General features: G+C 41.4%; 1 protein-coding gene across 1 annotated transcript in view; it reads left to right on the top strand.

Moving 5' to 3' along the window:
- JADE1 (jade family PHD finger 1) overlaps positions 1-19,874 on the top strand; it is a 182,691-nt gene extending 162,817 nt beyond the window's left edge. The window contains exons 9-11 of the mRNA XM_089672199.1: positions 4,717-5,238; positions 14,329-14,449; positions 18,336-19,874. Coding sequence (XP_089528325.1) covers positions 4,717-5,238; positions 14,329-14,449; positions 18,336-19,222 — 1,530 coding nt within the window. The 3' untranslated portion in view covers positions 19,223-19,874. The remainder of the gene's footprint in view (positions 1-4,716; positions 5,239-14,328; positions 14,450-18,335) is intronic.
- The last annotated feature ends 1,039 nt before the right edge of the window (positions 19,875-20,913 follow it).

Raw genomic sequence — 20,913 nt, forward strand, 5'->3', positions numbered from 1 at the left:
AACACAAAACAACTGTCAGTCTCCCTAGGTCTGGCGCACCATGCAAGATCTCACCTCATGGAGTGTCAACAATCATAAGAACAGTGAGGAATCCTCCCAGTGCTACATGTGAGGATCTTGTCAATGATCTCCAGGCAGCTGGGACCACAGTCACCAAGAAAACAACTGGCAACACACTACGCTGACAAGGATTGAAATCCTGCAGTGCCCGCAAGGTCCCTCTGCTCAAGAAAGCACATGTCCAGGCCCGTCTGAAGTTTGCTACTTAACATCTGAATGATGCAGAGGAGGACTGGTTGAAAGTGTTGTGGTCAGATGAGACCGAAATCGAGCTCTTTGGCATCAAGTCAACTCGCCGTGTTTGGAGGAGGAGGAATGCTGCCTATGACCCCAAGAACACCATCCCCACTGTCAAACATGGTGGTGGAAACAGTCTGCTTTGGGGGTGTTTTTCTGCTAAGGGGACAGGACAACTGCACCGCATCAAAGGGACGATGGACGGGGCAATGCACCATCAAATCTTTGGTGAGAACCTTCTTCCCTCAGCCAGAGCATTGAAAGTGGGTCGTGGATGGGTGTTCCAGCATGACAATGACCCAAAACACATGGCCAAGGCAACAAAGGAGTGGCCCAAGAAGAAGCACATTAAGGTCCTGGAGTGGCCTAGCCATCTGTGGAAGGAGCTGAAAGTTCGAGTTACCAAACGTCTGCCACCAAACCTTAATGACTTGGAGAGGATCTGCCAAGAGGAGTGGGCCAAAATCCCTCCTGAGATGTATGCAAACCTTGTGGCCAAAGGAAACGTCTGCCCTCTGTGATTGCCAGCAAGGGATTTGCCGCCAAGTACTAAGTCATGTTTTGTGAAGGTGATCAAATACTTATTTCCCTCATGAACATGCAAATCAGTGCATAATTTGTTAGACATGCATTTCGTTTGAATTATTTGTTGCTATTCTGTCTCTGTGTTACAATACACCTACCATTCGATTTTTAGACTGATCATTTCTTTGTGAGTGGGCAAACATTCAAAATCAGCAGGGGATCAAATACTTATTTCCTTCACTGTAGATGCTCTCCATCCAATTTGGCAGAGCTTGAGTTATTTTGCAAAGAAGAATGGCCAAAAATGTCACTTTCTAGATGTGCAAAGCTGGTAGAGACCAGCAGTGAAAGGTGGTTCTACAAAGTATTGACTCTGGGGCTGAATACAAATGCACACCACACTTTTCAGATATTTATTTGTATAAAATTTGTAAAACCATTTATCATTTTCATTCCACTGCACAGTTATGTGCCACTTTGTGTTAGTCTATCACATAAAATCCCAATAAAATACATTTACGTTTTTGGATGTTACATGACAAAATGTGGAAAATTTCAAGGGATATGAATACATTTTCAAGGTACTGTATCTGGGGATTCCTTGTGGAGTTAATAGAACTAGAGCTTTGGCTGTTTTTTTTTTTTTTTTTTTTTTTTTTTTTTTTTTGTCCCTCTCTCTGAAGACTCACTATTGTATGTGGCAAGCAGGCTACCTAAGCTGTTTTGAGGATTTTTTTTGGGTGCCAAGGCTGAGTTTGTGGCATTTGCCATTACGCCTTTATGTAATTAGCAATTCAGCAACAAGGGAGTCTCCTCCTCCTTTTTTTTTTTTTTTTTTTTTTTTCCTAAATCCTCTTCCAGGACAGCACTTGAGAGGTAGGTACCTCCTTCAACAGGAAAGACATCACCAAAAAATACTTTAAAAGTTGGTCTGTCTGCTGTTCCATGATCCCAGAAATCCAGGATTTCCAGATTTGAAATATCCAAACCATTTTCTTTCAGCTTGCTTGGTGTGGTTTGTGCGGTGTACAGAGGGGACTTTGGAGATTAACTAACGCAAGCCACAGGATGCAGGAAAGAAAATTGCTCAATTTTCCCAATCAACACAACCAGTGTTGATGGCGGAATCGCTCCTGCAGCTCTATTTTGTTCTGGCGGCAGGGAGCCTTTCCTACTGGCAAGAACTGCATGCAAAAAATCCATCTAGTTATTGTACTGAAGTCGATTGATGGATCAACTTCAGTACAACAAGCCTGCCCATAGATGGATTGAATCTCGGCCTGTCCCTGCTGAACCGTCCGACATTCAATCAGCTTAATTCTGGTCATAGATGGATCCATTATCTTAGATAAAAACAAAATCCCTTGAATGACATCCCTGTTTAAGCTTGTATATTACAAAGCACAAAATAAATGCTGAACAGATTTTGATCTCCATATAAAACACTTGGTATCTTTCCTCGAAGGATTAGCAGCGCATAGTTGCTTGCACTTGGTGAAAGTACAGTATAGGGCCATTGCTGCACTGTCTGTCTATCTTTTATTCAAATGTCAGCATTTACCTCCTATGCATGTGCATGTGGATATTATTGCTTCATCTTATTACTGCAGTCATTGTTGATTTTCTTTTCTTATGGGGTTGAGCTTATTTAAGCTCATTCTTGTAAGTCAGGTTCCAGTTCCTGAACCCACAAACCCTCCATCACTTCAGGCTTGAGAGGTTTAAAATATCCTTGGGTAAACCAAAGGATTTGTCTATGGATATGATCCATCAACACCTAAAAGTCTGGCCCACTTCCATCTGGGGTGGGGGGAAATATTAATACAATGGCTATCCAAGAGTATGGGAAGCTTACTTTATTGATACAAACAAATGGCAACTGCCCCAATCTATAACTGGCTTTTGCAGCAAGGAGCACATGGAAGGGGAGATGCATGTCAAACAACAAAAAAGAAAAAATTTCCACTTCAACTTATTGACCAGCCTGCAACAATCCGAATTGTCCTGTCTAACAGTTTGCATTTAAAGGGGTTTAGTTTGCACATGTTTGCAAATACATACATAAGCTGCAGAGCCTCTTCATGGCATCCTATTATTTTCTGCAGTCCTAACTCTATAATTTTGAGAGCCCCTATAGTAGAAGCGCATGTATAATAATGGAGAGACTGAGGGCTGGTTAAGCTGGTGGTAACCCACCCCTCCTTAAAAGCACAGGGGCACACTGGACACCCAGCATATAGCACAATGTAATTTATACAACAATTTGCAACTGCCCCAATCTCTAACTCGCCTTTGCATCAACATTGATACATATTAGCTAATGCAGCTATCAAATGGTTACAAAATAGCATTTCACCTCCATCCTCGACCTTGATTCTTCCCTTTACATCTCCTCGTGTCTCAGCAACATTGAATGGGCTTCTTTTTTAGCTATTCAGGGATTGTTGACTTGGGGTCACTGTCTCATTGCCCCCCATCTAAACCTGTTCCAGGTTCTTATTCAAATCCCTAAACCCACAGAGACTGTCTCCATCTTGAACTTAGAAAAAAGGGACAAGTGAAGTTCCTCTAAGTGAAAAACCTACTTTCACACACAGCAATCTAATAGTGTTCAAAGGGATCTGCCTTGGTGCTGTTGCACAAAGATCCTGCACTGCCATCTTCTGTAACGTCATAAGCCAGCTAACCATTTCTTTTGGGCCCTTGCAGCCAGCATTCCGATTCATGGGCATGAACCTCAGGCTATCATCAGTGGGTCGCCTGCAGTTCAATGCAATCCAGTCTAATAACAAAGTGATTTGGTTACATCCACAAAAGTTTTCTGGATTCTGTCCCCAATGTTGTCAGCAAGCACTTTTTTATTTTTTTTTTTTGTCACTATTACAATGAAAGATTGTCCAAACATGAATCAAGGGATGATTAAATTGTCACAAAAAATACACAAAAATCATTATTCACACATTCAAACACCGCAAATTTTGCAAAATTCCTACTAAATATAAAATCTAAACTTGACTTGGTAAATAACAAATATTTGTAAATTTTAAATTGCTACTTTTTGTGAAATGGTGACAATTGAACTTACACAAAACTTTAAATAACTACATTTCTCTAAAAATCTGGAGGTTTACATTTTTCACTTACAGCTTTTGAGTTTGTAAAAGACCCCCCTATAGAACCAGGAAAATAAAAATGTGATGCTGATTTTTTAGGCCTCATAATAGTTGCACAAATGTTTCTCGAAGCTCTATTTTCACAAAAAAAAACCCACTAAAATCCTTATTTGCACACATAAACACAACATAACTTACAAAATTCCTACTCATTCTCATGGGGTATACTAAAGCGTATGCCCATGGACGGCAGTGTTTACCTGCACAGTGATTCACAGGTATTCTGTGCGGACAGTCCTATTCATGTTTTTGGGGATGCAGTGACTGCAGAGACAGAGCTGTTGCTCCCCTTTTCACATCTGTACGGGCGTAGGTGCATGGCCCCAAACGCAGACAGTGTGACGTGTCTGCTCTAAAAAGAGTGAATATCTCTAATTGGTGGACACTTAAGAGATATTCATTTTACTTACAGGTGAGCTTTATTTTAAGCTTACCTGTAGGTAAAACTTTAAAAAAAAAAAAATGGTGTTTACTACCACTTTGATGCTTGGCTCCTCTGTACTTCCAAAATCTTAAGATCTAAAAGCCCAATGGCACCCAGTAATCAAGTCAGGTCAGCTTTGCACCATGTACAAATTGTAGTTGTTTTCTTGGCCTAGACAGCTACACTTACAAGTATTCAAAATTTTGTTTATCCAAATGTAAAGACCATAGTCTTTCAACATTAAATTCACTCTATGCTGCACATTTATTAATAGTGCTCCCATTTGTTTTCTTTCAGTGCTCTATTAAAAACTGTCGCACAGCTTTTCATGTGACATGCGCCTTTGATCGGGGCCTGGAAATGAAGACTATCTTGACAGATGAAGATGAAGTAAAATTCAAGTCCTACTGTCCAAAGCACAGTACAGACAAGAAGATAGAGGATGGACAATATGGTGAGGGTGCCTGTGAACTGAATGGGGCATCTGAGGCCTCCCCTGTGTGTTCAGAAGATTTACAAGGCCTTAATGCCTCCCAGCAGGAGGCCAAGCATGGGAGCCAGCGCAAGCTGAAGCTTCAGCAGCTTGAGGATGACTTCTATACATTTGTCAATGTAAAAGATGTGAGTCAGGCCCTGCAAATCCCCTGTGATGTGACAGATTATATTTACCAGTACTGGAAACTGAAAAGAAAATCCAACTTCAATAAACCACTAATAACTCCCAAAAAGGATGAGGAAGATAACCTTGCCAAACGAGAACAAGATTTTCTGATTCGTCGGCTCCAGCTCTTTACTCATCTGAGGCAGGACCTTGAAAGGGTGAGATTTGTGGCTGAATGTCAAAACATACCCTAAGTTTTTCTGCAAAAGTGTAACTGTGCTACTTAGACCCAGCATTGAACTTTGTTTATCTTAATCATACAGTACAGGACACAGGCTGAGTATTCGTAGACCCTGGTTATAACACCGGGAAACCTTTTAAGGAAGCACCCATTTTACCCTATCCCACTCCTTGTGTTCTCTGTTTTTTGCTGCTGTCCTAGGGTGATGGAACTTTTCTCTCTGATTCCCCCCCCCCCCCCCCATGAAGAAATCACTATTAGCTTAAAGTGATTGTAAATGTGTTTTTTTTTTTTTTTTTTTTTTAAATAACAGAATTATACTTACCTGCTCTGTGCAGAGGAATTGCAAGAACAGTCCTGAACCTCCTCTTCTTGGATCCCCTGTCAGAGCTTCTTGCACCTCCACTCTGGCAAGTGCCCCTATAGGAAGCCACTTCCTATGGGGGCATTCGTGCAGGCTCGTTCCTGAGCCTCACATTCTGCATCTATAGACACGGACAGCGGGATCCCCCACACCCTCATCACAGGCTTTGATTGAATGCATGGGGAGCCAATGGCTTCCTCTGCCTCAGCAAAGCCTGTGAGACCAGGAAGTGAGGGGAGAGAAGAGCTGCAGATGGGCACTACTCTGTATAGAATGAGGGTTCAGGTAAATAAGAGGGGGGGTTGAAGAGAGATACTGATGCTTGATCATTTTCACTGCAAAGAATGCATTACGGTACAAAATGTTAAGTTTTATATAACCACTTTAACTAGTTTATTATGTTATCGTGGAATGTCCACGAATGCTTGCCGGTGACCCCTTAGCAGCTGGCTTGTTGAGGGAACACCTGCAGGAAGGAGAAGTGGAAAGCATTGGTGGAGGGACTTCCAAAACAGAGGTAAGGGACTGCTCTATGCAATGCCCTTGCACAGAGCAGATAAGCATTAAATCATTTTTATTTGAACTAAAAAAAAATATTGATTAAAAAGGAGAAATATGGCCAAAGCTCTTTTGGCCATACTTCTCCTTTGGGTCACAGGAGTGCACTGAGATCTGCAATCCTGTTACCCAGATTCAGCCAACAGTGGGCTAAAGCCCATCCTTTACTGACATCACTAGTCCAGGCTCTGCAGGGATCCAGGCAATAATGTTGGGATCTGCCCAGATGCCTGATCGGCAGCTGGCTCAGCCTCTCATTGTATTGCTGAGATTCTGAGCCAACTGCACCCTCCTCCACAGCCAGGTTTGTATGCTTGTTTTTTTATGATCCTGCACTTCTAAAGTTTATAACAGTAGCCTTGACGTTGTTCTCTAATGACTTAGATGATGTAGGTGCTTCTGCTGTGAACTTTGAGATTGACCAGTGTCTGCAGCTGCAGAGGTAACGCCTTGTTTTAAAGCTCTGTTTGCGAAGTATATGTACTTGAATATACGGAGTCCAGCCATAGCGACATCAGAGAGAATGCACTGCTCTGAACAAGAATGGCACTCACTTCAGTGATACAACAGCTGGCCTGCCGTTGAAATTGGACAGGATGGAACTATGAAGAACGTTGGGGGTTTTAGGCAAGCTTTGACGAGTATGCAAATTGCCTACAGGCATTGCATATACAGTGAGGGACAGAAGTATTTGAACACCCTGCGATTTTGCAGGTTCTCCCACTTAGAAATCATGGAGGGGTCTGAAATTCACATTGTAGGTGCATTCCCACTCTGAGAGACAGAATTAAAAAAAAAAATTCAGGAAATCACATTGTATGATTTTTAAAGAATTTATTTGTCTTGTACTGCTGAACATAAGTATTTGAACACCTGAGAAAATCAGTGTTAATATTTGGTACAGAAACCTTTGTTTGCAATTACAGAGGTCAAACGTTTCCTGTAGTTCTTGACCAGGTTTGCACACACTGCAACAGAGATTTTGGCCCACTCCTCCATACAGATCTCCTCTAGATCTGTCAGGTTTCGGGGCTGTCACTGAGCAACACAGAGTTTCAGCTCCCTCCAAAGATGTTCTATTGGAATTAGGTCTGGAGACTGGCTAGGCCACTCCAGAACCTTGATATGCTTCTTACGGAGCTACTCCTTGGTTATCCTGGCTGTGTGCTTCGGGTCATTGCCATGTTGGAAGATCCAGCCATGACCCATCTTCAATGCTCTGACTGAGGGAAGGAGGTTGTTGCTCAAAATCTCACAATAAATGGCCCCATTCATCCTCTCCTTAATACAGTGCAGTCGTCCTGTCCCCTTCACAGAAAAGCACCCCCAAAGCATGATGTTACCACCCCCATGCTTCACAGTAGGGATGGTGTTCTTGGGATGCATCTCATCCTTCTTTTTCTTCCAAACACGACGAGTAAAGTTTAGACCAAAAAGTTCTACTTTGGTCTCATCTGACTTCATGACTTTCTCCCATGCCTCCTCTGGATCATCCAGATGGTCATTGGCAAACTTCAGACAGGCCTGGACATGTGATGACTTGAGCAGGGGAATCGTTTGAAACCATGACGGCATAGTGTTCTACCGACAGTGACCTTTGAAACTGTGGTCCCAGCTCTCTTCATGTGATTGACCAGCTCCTCCCTTGTAGATTTGGACTGATTCCTCACCTTTCTTATCAGTGATACCCCACGAGGTGAGATCTTGCATGGAGCCCCAGTCTGAGGAAGACTGACAGTTGTCTTTAGCTTCTTCCATTTTCTAACAATTGCTCCAACAGTTGATCTATTTTTACCACGCTGCTTGGCAGTTGCCCCGTAGCCCTTTCCAGCCTTTTGGAGGTCCACAATTTTGTCTCTGGCATCTTTTGACAGCTCTTTGGTCTTGCCCATGGTAGTAGTTGGCGTCTGACAGACTGTGGGGTGGACAGGTGTCTTTAACCCTTTGAGGACCAAGGGACGTATTTGTCCCATGTTTGTAATTGCGTGTGTCATCTGATTGAGAACTTAAAACTCTTCTTTTTTTTTTTTTTTTTTTTTTTTTTTTTGCCTTGAGTCAAAATATTAGTTCTTATCAACAAACAACAAATGGATCTAGCTTTTTGCCAATTATTTCATGAAATGGTTTAGTTACAGCAACTGAAGTGTATGAACTTTAAAAAAAAAAATTGATTCTTTTGGCATTCCAAAACCTCACGGTCCTCAAAGGGTTACAGAGCTCAGACAGGTGCTACTAAGTTAGATTAATGAGTGGTGGACTTTTTAAAGGCACAGTAACAGGTCTTTGAGAGCCAGAATTCTTGCTGTTTCTTAGGTGTTCAAATACTTAATTTCCTAATTCATCTCCATTATTTGATTACTTAGATTTTTATGCTGAAAGCTTTACGTTAATTAGAAAATATACATACATACATACAACAGAAGTCTACCATAGTACCAAATGCTGTTACTATGTAAAGCACAAAACTTCCTTTTACCTTACCTCACTGAGCCAGATCATCCTTCTTTTGTGGCTCCTTAGCTTTCCCTCCCAGGCACAGAAGCTCACAGTGGGAGGGTTTGAGCAACAGAAGCCAATCAATGCTGTCAATCCAGAAAGCAGTGGGCATGACGAAGTGTGGTCATAGTTCTACTTTAAGGTAGAATTGAACCTCCGAAAATGGTTTTTGATTTGGGCCCTAATGATCCTTTAGCCATGATGCTCTTGTGTGCAACATATTAGTATGGCAGACTTGCAGTACTGGGCTACTGATCCTGTCCAGTGCTGCACTGTCAGTTCTTCCCTCAGTCTTGGGTGCTGACATCTTCTCCTAGGCTTCCTTCTCGGTTCCAACCCTTCTGTTTGGTTGGCCAGGCCACAATGAATTCACTCACGCATGCACACGGATGTCACATGCTTTTAGCACAGAACTGTTTTGTAAATGAACGCTGAGTTGTGCATGTACATTTCAATGTACACAAATGCTCACAAGCAGGGAGAAGAGTTTGACAGAAGATGCCAGTAGGGTCCGAAAAAAACAAAAAAAACAAATCCTGTCAGCTTTTTTTTTTTTTTTTTTTTCCTGCAGCTCAGAGTTGTCCACAAACATAAGATAAAATTCACAATCAGAAACACCGTAGTGTGTTTTGTATGCCTGATAAATACATGAACATGTAAGGAACATGAAGCGATTATTACTTTATTTTAATAAGCTGCAGTTTAAAAACGCTTCCCAAACACCTGTTTGATGCCTGCTGACAAAGCTAGTGTGAACTGAGCCTTATTCAAATTACCCCCTCCTTTCCGCTGAGTGCCCCCAGCAAGCTGCTTGCTATGGGGGCACTCGTGCAGTCTCACTCCTGTGCTGGCTCTGTGTGTCTATAAAACACCACACAGAGAATGGCTTGGCCCTGCTGTTGGCTCCCTCCTCACCAACTGTAATTGACAGCGGCAGGAGCCAATGGCTCCCACTACTGTGTCTGAGCCTATGAGGAAGGAGAGAGCCTCTGCTCTCGAGGACATTACTGGATCGAAATTGGGCTTGGGGGGAGCTGCATTCTAAAGGTTTTTGCAGAGAATGCATTAAGGGAAAACACCTTCATGCTTTAGAACCACTTTAAACACTATATCTGCCACATCACCTGAGAGAAGCCAATTTAAAGAGAGTTTTCTGTAGTTCAAATGATATGCAAGAGTACATCGGTCATATATTCTATTCAAGCAGTATTGAATTTACAGTATACTGTAGTAGAATTTTCCATCAGAAATGCTTTGACACACTGATATAAATAAATTACAGTCATGGCCGAAATTGTTGGCACCCTTGATATTTCTCCAGGAAATCATGTATTTCTCACGAAACGTATTGCATTAACACATGTTTTGCTATACACATGTTTATTCCCTTTGTGTGTATTGGGACAAAACAAAAAAAGGGAGGAAAGAAAGCAAATTCGACATAATGTCACACAAACCTCCAAAAATGGGCTGGACAAAAGTATTGGCACCCTTTCACAACTGCGGATAAATAAGAATGTTACAAGCATGTGATGCTCCTGTAAACTCACCTGGGGCAAGTAACAGGTGTGGGCAATATAGAAATCACACCTGAAAGCAGATAAAAAGGAGAGACGTTCACTTAACCTTTGCATTGTGTGTCTGTCTGTGCCACACTAAGCATGGACAACAGAAAGAGGAGACGAGAACTGTCTGAGGACCTGAGAACCAAAATTGTGGCAAAATATCAACAATCTCAAGGTTACAAGTCCATCTCCAGAGAACTAGATTTGCCTTTGTCCACAGTGCGCAACATTATCAAGAAGTTTGCAACCCATGGCACTGTAGCTAATCTCCCTGGTCGTGGACGGATGAGGAAAATTGATGAAAGATTGCAACGCAGAATAGTCCGGATGGTGGATAAGCAGCCCCAAACATGTTCCAAAGACATTCAAGCTGTCCTGCAGGCTCAGGGAGCATCAGTGTCAGCGCGAACTATCCGTCGACATTTAAATGAAATGAAACGCTATGGCAGGAGACCCAGGAGGACCCCACTGCTGACACAGAGACATAAAAAAGCAAGACTACAGTTTGCCAAAATGTACTTGAGTAAGCCAAAAGCCTTCTGGGAAAACGTCTTGTGGACAGATGAGACCAAGATAGAGCTTTTCGGTAAAGCACATCATTCTACTGTTTACCGAAAACGGAATGAGGCCTACAAAGAACAAAACACAGTACCTACGGTAAAATATGGTGGAGGTTCAATGATGTTTTGGGGTTGTTTTGCTGCCTCTGGCACTGGGTGCCTTGACTGTGTGCAAGGCATCATGAAATCTGAGGATTACCAAAGGATTTTGGGTCGCACTGTAGGGCCCAGTGTCAGAAAGCTGGGTTTGCGTCCAAGATCCTGGGTCTTCCAGCAGGACAATGACCCCAAACATACGTCAAAAAGCACTCAGAAATGGATGGCAAAGAAGCGCTGGAGAGTTCTGAAGTGGCCAGCAATGAGCCCAGATCTAAATCCCATTGAACACCTGTGGAGAGATCTTAAAATTGCTGTTGGGAAAAGGTGTCCTTCCAATAAGAGAGACCTGGAGCTGTTTGCAAAGGAAGAGTGGTCCAAAATTCCGGGTGAGAGGTGTCAGAAGCTTATTGATGGTTATAGGAAGCGACTGATTTCAGTTATGTTTTCCAAAGGGTGTGCAACCAAATATTAAGTTAAGGGTGCCAATACTTTTGTCCAGCCCATTTTTGGGGTTTTGTGTGACATTATGTCATATTTGCTTTTCTGCCTCTGTTTTATATTTGTTCCAATACATACAAAGGGAATAAACATGTGTATAGCAAAACATGTGTTAATGCAATACCTTTTTTGTGTGAAATACTTGATTTTCAGGAAAAATATCAAGGGTGCCAACAATTTAGGCCATGACTGTATATTACCAGGGTTCACACTTGTCTTAGGTTTTATGTGATGAATAGTGTCTTTAATTTTGGCTATAGATTGACCTGCCCACTATAAGGTGCAAAAAGTCTTGAATAGGTCAAAATAAGCCCGGAGGAATATGTCCCTAGTGTTGAAGTTGGGTCAAGTAATCTTGTTAAACATGAAGAACACACACAGTTCTGTAGGTAAGATATGGAAATAAAATTACCTGGAAAAGAGGTTTTTACTTGAAATAAACTGTTCGGGCTTCAGTGTTAACATGAGGTGCCTATAGAAACTAGTAATCCTTAAAGTGCTACTAAAGGCTTTTTTTTTTTTTTTTTTTTTAACCTAAAAAAAAAAGTGGTTTATACTTATTTCCTCTGTGCAAGGATATTGTACAACTCGGCCCCTTACCTCCTCTTCTTTGGTCCCCTGCCTGAACTATCTATGACTTCTCTTCTAAGTGTCCCCTCATAGCAAGCCATGTGCTATGGGAAAACATGTGCGGGCGCTCCTCCCCTTGAGCCAGGCTTTGTGCATCCATAAACACTCAAAGCATTGCTCAGCCACCTCCCCTGCTTCTCACTGGAGGACTTGACTAACAGCAGTGGTAGCCATTGGCTGTGAGAGCAGAGAGAGAGAGACCAGCCCTGCTGCAGACAATCCTCTCCAGGCTGCGGTCATCCCAACTGCTTGTGCACCTTTTTTCTTCCACACTTTTCCCTTCCGCATAACTTTCTAATAATGTGCTTTGATACAGCACTTTGGGAACATCCAACTTCTTTTGCAGTTACCTTTTCAGGCTTTCCCTCCTTTATGGTGGGTGTCAATGATGGTTTTCTGCACAACTGTCAGGTCAGCAGTCTTTCCCCTGATTGTGATTCCTACTGAACCAGACTGACAGACCATTTAAAGGCTCAGGAACCCTTTGCAGGTGTCATGGCTTAATTAGCTGATTAGAGTGGGACACTTTGAGTCTAGAATATTGCACCTTTTCACAATATTCTAATTTTCTGAGATTGTGGATTTGGGGTTTTCATGAGCTGTAAACCATAATCATCACAATTAAGACAAATCACGGCTTGAACTATCTTGCTTTGCATGTAATGAGTCTATCTCGTATATTAGTTTCACCTTTTAAGTTGCATTACTGAAAGAAATGAACTTTTGCACGATATTCTAATTTTTCCAGTTTCACCTGTACAAGCGATTACTTTGTTGCAACACTCTCAAGTCTCCTGATCATGAGTTTATCCTAAGATAACGGATCTACAACAACTGACTTCAGATACATTTTCATTGAAATTAAATAAACTTAAAAGTTAAGTGTTACTAAACCCAGAACCCTGCATCCACTATATCTGGTCTCCCACAGTACACAGAACATGGAAGTGCAATTATTTTAGTAAATATAAACTGCTTAATACCTTTTCTCATCAGAAGTTAGAGCAGTCTTGTGACTTCTATCAGTGTCCAGCCTACCACTAGTTAAAGCTTGTTGGAGGAGTTTTCCTTCTGCTCTAGGAGGATGCAAATCCCCTGACCTCTGTCTGGACAGTGCTGATTTGCCCTGTGCTGATCACATGCACTCTCCCAAGAAAAAAAAAAACTCTCTAGCAATACACAACAAACTGAGCATGTGCATGCCTATGGCTCAATGTAGAGATAGGAGGTGGTCGCTTGAAAAAGGGGAGGAACATAGAAGACAGGATCAGATGGACTTTTTACACAATGCAGAGGATTAACCCCTTAGGTTAGACAGTAAGTATAACAAGCATGCTTTACTGCATATGCAGACTGATTTTACTGTTGTGTGTTTAGTAACATTTTATGTAGGAGGATTTGTTTCATTTCTGTGCATCACCAGAGACCAGTCACTTCACTGGATATAGTTAAAGGTTTACAACCACTTTAAATTTCTGTGCTTCTTTCTTTATAGCTACAGAGGTGAATGAGGGTTTGTTATAAAGTGTTTTTACTGCTCGTTCAGAATATGTAAATATAGTGGAACTAAAAACTAATATAACTCGGGTTTTAAAAAAAAATCGGTTCCACCCACCTTCCTTTCCATTCACACCCAAACGCATACTGCATACTCTGTTAAATATTTGAGTGTAAATACTTTTATTTTTTTTTCCCCTCCTATTTTTCAGTATCGTCACTTGATCACTAAATTCCAGCTCCCCTGTGTCAGAGGTTTGAATTCAGTCTTTTTGCTGAGCAGCTCACTAACAACCCCCCCAGCTTACTGTTGTCGGCACCCCCTCCCATCAGTTGCAGCAGCCACTCGTTGCTGGAGCTAGAGCTTAGCGATCACATAACCACACCAAAGGAGATTTAGAAAAAAAAGGATTTTACAGTGAGCTATTTTACAAACCATATGCAGCATGGGTATGAGCAAGGGGGAAGCAGCATTTTAAACTTGAGTTATATTGTTATATTAGCCTTTCCCTTTACTGGAAGCATTATTTCCATGAAATATGTATAGTTGTATTATAAAGGCAGGAATTGCACTATATCAGTGCTGCATGGAGATGGCTAGGCATCCATTTCTTACTGTTTTTATCCTCCTGGATCTTGTTACACGAATCCCATGGCTTTACATTGTCATCTGTACATCTGTTCTGGTGTGCTAATCCTAAAGAGTCAAGGGAGGATTCTGATGTAAAGTCACAACACTTCCTGTGTGCTAAACAAATCCCATATCCAGTCTGAGTTTTTCTTTTGTCTTTCTGTTTCAGGTCCGCAATCTTACTTACATGGTAACCAGAAGAGAAAAAATGAAGCGTTCTGTCTGTAAAGTCCAGGAACAGATCTTTAATCTATACACAAAACTCATGGATCATGATAAAAGCAGTGCTGGTATGATTCTTATAAAACCTGTGCATTGTATCATAGTAGTGTTAAGTTAGATATATTTAAAGTGTATCTGTACCCAATTTTTTCTTTTATTTTGAAAGGAAGTGGAAAAGGTTAGAACCCCTCTCTGGTTTTACTGCTACCAGAAGCTCCATTAGAGATATTTCCCCTCAACATTCTGCCAGAGAGGAAGTGAGTGAGGAAAATAAAATCTGTAGCAAAGTTTAAAAGTTTCCTTAATTATTTAAAACTTTTTTACTTATGTCATTGTAGCTGTTCGAGAAATTTTCCGTCACTTCCTGCCCTGGGGCAACCTTTTTCTTTCTCTTCCATTGAGGGACAGAGGAAGTCAATTAAAAATATGAAATGTATGTGAGCGCTCAAAATATAGTAGATCAGCAGCTGTACACTAAGGTAACCAAAATAAACCCTTTACAAAGACACAAAATATATATAAAAGTGCAGCGCTCGTAAAATAGTAGATAAATTATATAAAATTATACTGAGGTGAATAATTCATAAAACATAAATATGGTAAAATAATAGTTCATAAAGTGATATATATGTGCCAATAAGGTCCTGATGGCTCAGATCGGTGATTGTGCTCTCGTAAACAGAAGAAATGCGCACTCACCGGACGCACAGTAATAATGCGCGTTTATATAATATATCCAGGTGTCATCAGATAAGGTCATCAGGGCCAGGTCAGATGTGGAAATAACTCCCTCTCATGATAGATGGATCCAAGGGCCTTAAAGGGTGATCCAGGGGCGTCCAGAGCTCCCCTTAGGGGATGGATGGGTGCAGATCTCAAAGGATTAACAGGCTCCCTCTCTGGAGGCTTTGGACTGGTACTGGGCATCTAGAAAATCAGTACTCCACGAAGGAGTCAAGATAAAACATGCCCATAGTGTAGTATATTGATAGACTCTTTATTGGGAGTAAACAGATGCATCCATAAACAAGCAAATATCAGAAACCGGACTAACTGTCCACAAGATAAGATGGCCGCTGGAGCTCCACGTTGCTTCGGCGGTGTGACGTCACGGCGGAATTGGCTCCTCCTTACGCTTTTCGTGCATTAGCACATCTTCCGATGGGACTGCCAATTCAGAGTGGTATATTGGGAGAGATGCCCAGCTGCATGACTGTCCAGCCTGGACAAAAGACCAAGCCCGCAAAACAGTTTTCATCACCCTTGTCAAGGGAAGGGAAGCTGCTGGACCTCGGTACAGAAAGTTCTTTTCAAGCCTCATAAGCTCCTAAGCATGATGCCTCCAGAACCACTGAGGTATTCGACTCGTCTTCAACTAGCCAGTTATGAGCATGCACTAGCAGTACTTAAAAAGATCTGGACAAGCTAGATCCCCCTGCCAGGGCAGCTCCATTGTGGTCAATTTAAACCATGGCTGCCACAAGCCCCAGAGAAAGGAAGCGAGGCATGAATTAATGCGTTTGAAAGCGCTTTTTTTAGGTATCCAGACAAGTGAATGTCTGAGAACATATAGAAAACTAGGCAATTTCATTTTAAAAAGGTGAATATGACCCATTAACGTAAGGAGGAGATTGTCCTAAGCCTTCAATTTATTTTTCATATTATGCAACAAGGGAACCAGGTTTAAACGTTAGTTAATGAATCCAGAGCTATAATTTTTTTTTTTTTTTTTTTTAAATCTGCCTGCCTGGAGTTCAGCTTTAACATACTTGAAGCAAATTTGCTACACAATGTACACTGATCAGCCACTATTAGGTACACCTGTTCAATTGCTTGGTAACACAAATTTCTAATCAGCCAATCACATGGCTGCAACTCAATGCATTTAGGCATCTAGACGTGAAGACAACTTGCTGAAGTCCAAACTGAGCATCAGAATGGGGAAGAAAGAGGATTTAAGTGACTTTGAATGTGGCATGGTTGTTGGTGCCAGACGGGCTGGTCTGCGTATTTCAAAAACTGCCGATCTACTGGGATTTTCATATCTATCATATAACCATATCTAGGGTTTACAGAGAATGGTCTGAAAATATCTAGTGAGCCGCAGTTGTGTGGACAAAAATGCCTTGTTGACGTCAGAGGAGAATGGGCAGACTGGTTTGAGATGATAGAAAGGCAACAGTAAGTAACTCATTACAACCAGGGTATGCAGAATGCCATCTCTGAACGCACAGCATGTCATACCTTGGAGGAGATGGGCTACAGCAGCAGAAAACCACACCAGGTGCCAGTGTACCCATCTTCTGATGGCTACTTCCAGCAGGATAATGTTACAAAGCTCAAATCATCTTAAACTGGTTTCTTGAACATGACAATGAGTTCACTGTACTCAGTGTACACAATGGCCTCCACCACCAGTTCTCAGTCCAATAGAGCTCCTTTGGGATGTGGTGGAGCAGGAGATTCGCATCATGGATGTGCAGCTGACAAGCCTGCAGCAACTATGTGATGCTATCATCTCAATATGGACAAAAATCTCTGAGGAATGTTTCCAACACCTTGTTGACTCTATGCAACAAACAATTAAGGCAGTTCTGTAGGCAAAAGGGGTCCAACCCGGAACTACCATGGTGTACCTACTAAAGTGGCCGGTGAGTGTATGTCTTCCTCAGGTTGTATAACTATACATAAATGAACAGCCCTCAACATTGTAATCATAAATGGGGGGGGAAGACATAGATTTGACCACCTTATGTTCATCCCACAGTCCCTGCTACCAGCATTCTAGTTAAGTACCTGTGATTCTGTGTGACAGTGTTCTATGATGCACCTTGCACAAAACACAGATGGGTAACCACTAATATGCTTTTTAAATTTAAAAGAAAAACTCCAGAAAGTGACCCTGTCATATATAAAATTGATATTTTGCCAGCACAAATACACCATTAAATACCTTGTAAAACTAGACTGTAAATACTTTTTTGCTGCTCTCTGCACTGTCCACCACTGCTGCATTCCATTCCAGAGAAATAGCACTCCTAAAGACCGCTACAAGCCAATCATTCTAGCAGAGTCAATCATCCTGGTATCCTGTTGCTCTCACTGTTTCATACTTCTGGGTCCCCTGTCACTACAGGAGACAGTGTGTTGTGGGTGTCAGCAGGAGTTACCAGTGAGCACTGGTGGGACCAAGAAGATCAAGACTTCTAGAGTGAATGGCTTACCATCAGACTGCTGGGGACCATTTGTCTGGTGTTAAGCAGTGGTCCTCAGTAGCAAAGTTTAAGTATTTACAGTGTTCTTTTACAGGGTATTTGCGGAGAATATTGCTGCTTTCATACATTAGGCCTACTGTATCTTTCTCTATGCCTTGCAATGTAATTAATATAATAAATTATAATTATATTAAATTATCCAAAAGTTTAAGGATAAGTTAGTTATTGCTGCATGTAGTTGTTACTTCCTCAGCCTATTTACTGACTTCTGCCATGATGTACATACAAAATATTTGCTAGCTTAGGTGAAGCGTTGTATAAAGGGCACCTAGGTTAATTTTGTTGCTTGCCATCGCTAATCACCTGAAAATGCTAGTTGCCTAGCTATCTCTGGCTTTCTGTGCTTTTGGTAGCTGACCTGTAAAAAGCATACAGTAAGCAAATTCAGAAATCCTGATTTGCACATCAGTTTTAGGTTGGTAATAATAATAAAAAAAAAAGCATTCAAACTAAGAGATCAGGGTAACATCTAGCTGCCATTTTCAGAAAGAATTCAGCACTGGCAGCCCAGTGTTCTATATATACAAATTTCCTTCACTTCCCTCTTCAAATATAAGCTAAATTTTTTTTTTTTTATTAAATTGCTACTTCACTTTTGGTAGCAGACTTGTTTTCCTATAATAAGAAACCTAACTCTTATCTGATTCCGCTGTTTATTATATCATTAATCTTTTACTAGGTGCCATGTCTGAGAGCATTCTACTCTTCAACACCCAGCCATCTAACCCAGATGCCCCAAAAATTGAAGATTTAAAGTGGCACTCTGCTTTCTTCAGGAAACAACTGAGTGCCTCCCTGGGACGCACCATGAAAATATCTCACAAAAAGAGCAGGGACAAAGACAGGTCATCAAGCACATTGAAGCCACTGCACTCACGTTCCAGCTGCTCTGACAAAAGGAAGGAAATGCCATCTGCTGATTTCACTTATTCTGCAGAAAAGGCCATTGCCAAAGTTGCACCTGTACAGCAGAAAAACGAGACAAGTATGCCAGACCATAGGAAGCGGCGGGACAGTCGCTCCCAGTGTGATCTTGTAAGAGCAGAGCTCAAGGAGAAGCCTCACAAGCAGCACCATAAAGTTATCAGGTCTGGAGAGCCGTCTGATAGACAGGGAGAAAGCAAGAAGTCCACAAGCCAATGTAGTGGAAAGACAACCACTTTATTCTCAAAGAAAAGCCCTGGTGGGAACAGTTTGGCAAAATACAGTGGTTCATTAATCAAAATCCACTGTAAACAGTCTTCTTCTATAAAAGTGCCTACAAGCCCAGTGAAAAACTGGGGGGGATTCCGAATTCCAAAGAAAGGAGATAGACAGCAACGAAAAATGGAAACCTGTCAGCCAAACAGTAGCTGTCAGTACTTGGGTCTAGTCTCATCAAATGATAGGACAAAAGGTAAACTTAAACTAGTCAGTGACAATGATGGGTACATCCCTGATGCAGAGATGAGTGACTCTGAAACAGAATCAACAGACAAGTGTTCACTACGAAGGCTGTCCTCAAGCAGTAGTATGAATCGTGGGTACGAGACAGACATTATTAGGAGAAGCATCCTAGCCTCTTGATTGAATGACTCTATCAAGTCCTTGGAGCTATAACTAGGGGAGAGAGTAACTGCAAAAAAGTGTTTTACTTTTTGTGTATGAAGGAAAATGAGACCTGCTATGCAGCAATGGATGGACGGGTCAACAACCAGCTCTTCCTTTACTTGCTCCAACTCGTTTACTTGCACTTGAATATCCAAGACATTCTTCCTACCCAGCCTATTCCTTTTCCTAATTTGCTGAAAATGTATTGTTCATGTATCTGTTTACGTTGGACCCAGAGTCTGTCCAATATGCAGGTTTTCATGGCAAGGGTAGGCTGCACTGGAAGTGCTTTCATTATGTTTCCACTGAAAGCACGAAGAAGACATTTTGGACTGCTACACAAAATTTGGTTTTTGGGTACACCAACTTGCACTTCTGGCCCATTACATTTCCTTGCACTTGATCCATACTCCAGGCATGGTCTTAAGTTTTTGTTTGCCTGTTAAGCTCTTTTGTTAGCACAATGGCTATATTTCTTGGAGCCAGTAATGAAATGTATGTAGAAGAAGCTCTTGATCACCGCCTGTTGGAAGTATGAAACAGTATGCACTTGAAGTTATACCCTACATTTGGGGAACTGGAGTAAAAGGGAGCACCTCCTTCCTTCTAATAAAGCTGTATGCACACATCTTTTTTTTAAGCTCTTAATATTTCCACCTTTTCAGTTCCAATGTGTTATTGTCTCAAACTTGTTTAATAAGAGACATTTGGGGGTTTTTAGGCTAAGGATATCATACCACTTTGGGTTGTTTGGTCAGTGTATGCCCTGTCAGTCAGCCAAAACACATACCAATGACATGGTTGTAAGATATACCTTACAATTTAACAAATGTTCCCAAGTATTAGTAGCTCTGATTTTAGATCTAGGGAGGATTTTTTTGGTTAACAAATATCCTTGTTCACTAAAAGTTCCACCTGCAACCAGGCATTGCTAATTCTGTATAATCTTTCCTAGTTTTTGATCTGCCATGCAGTGTTTTCGTGGTGAGCTCATGGCATATAATTTTATTCTGCGTCAGAGTGGTGATACTACTTCTGCTTATACATTTAGCCTCTGGATGTGTTCAAAATCCGTTGAAGACTGTCTATTGGACATGTATCTTGTGAAGCTTATATAAGGCTTAATTTAACCATGGCAATGATTGGGCACCTTTTTGTTCTCTAGTAACCCAAATAATGTAAAGTCCTAAGCCATTCACAACCTATCTAAGTTCCTTATCAGGTGTAGGTACAAACCATCTCCATATCATAGATTTCTCTAAATCCGTATCATTGCTTTTTTTGACATTCACATTCCTTCCCAGCTGGTGTTTATAGATGCTGCTTTACTGACTAGTTTTGTTAAAGTTCATGTTCACTGTAAAAGCACCATACGCTGTCCTATATGGTTATAGCAGCTTAATGTGATAAACCTAACTTCCAGCCAGGCCTCTTTCAGTTCAAAAAAATGTAGGCCAAAATTGCATTCAAAAGAAACATTCTTAAAATCTAATAAAATAAACCTATGATGCCTCTGTCCTACGTTTATTGTAGGGAAAGAGAAACTGTTCTGGCAAGTATCCCCTAGTGCTCCTAGGGGTAGCACTGTTTTGTTTTTTTTTGTTTTGTTTTTTTTTTGGGGGGGGGTGGCTGTTGGGGCAGGGGGCTGTACATGTGCAGTGTGTACT

Source organism: Staurois parvus, unplaced genomic scaffold, assembly GCF_062004578.1.
Source record: "Staurois parvus isolate SC_StPar_1 unplaced genomic scaffold, SC_StPar_1.0 ptg000122l, whole genome shotgun sequence".
Taxonomy (NCBI): domain Eukaryota; kingdom Metazoa; phylum Chordata; class Amphibia; order Anura; family Ranidae; genus Staurois; species Staurois parvus.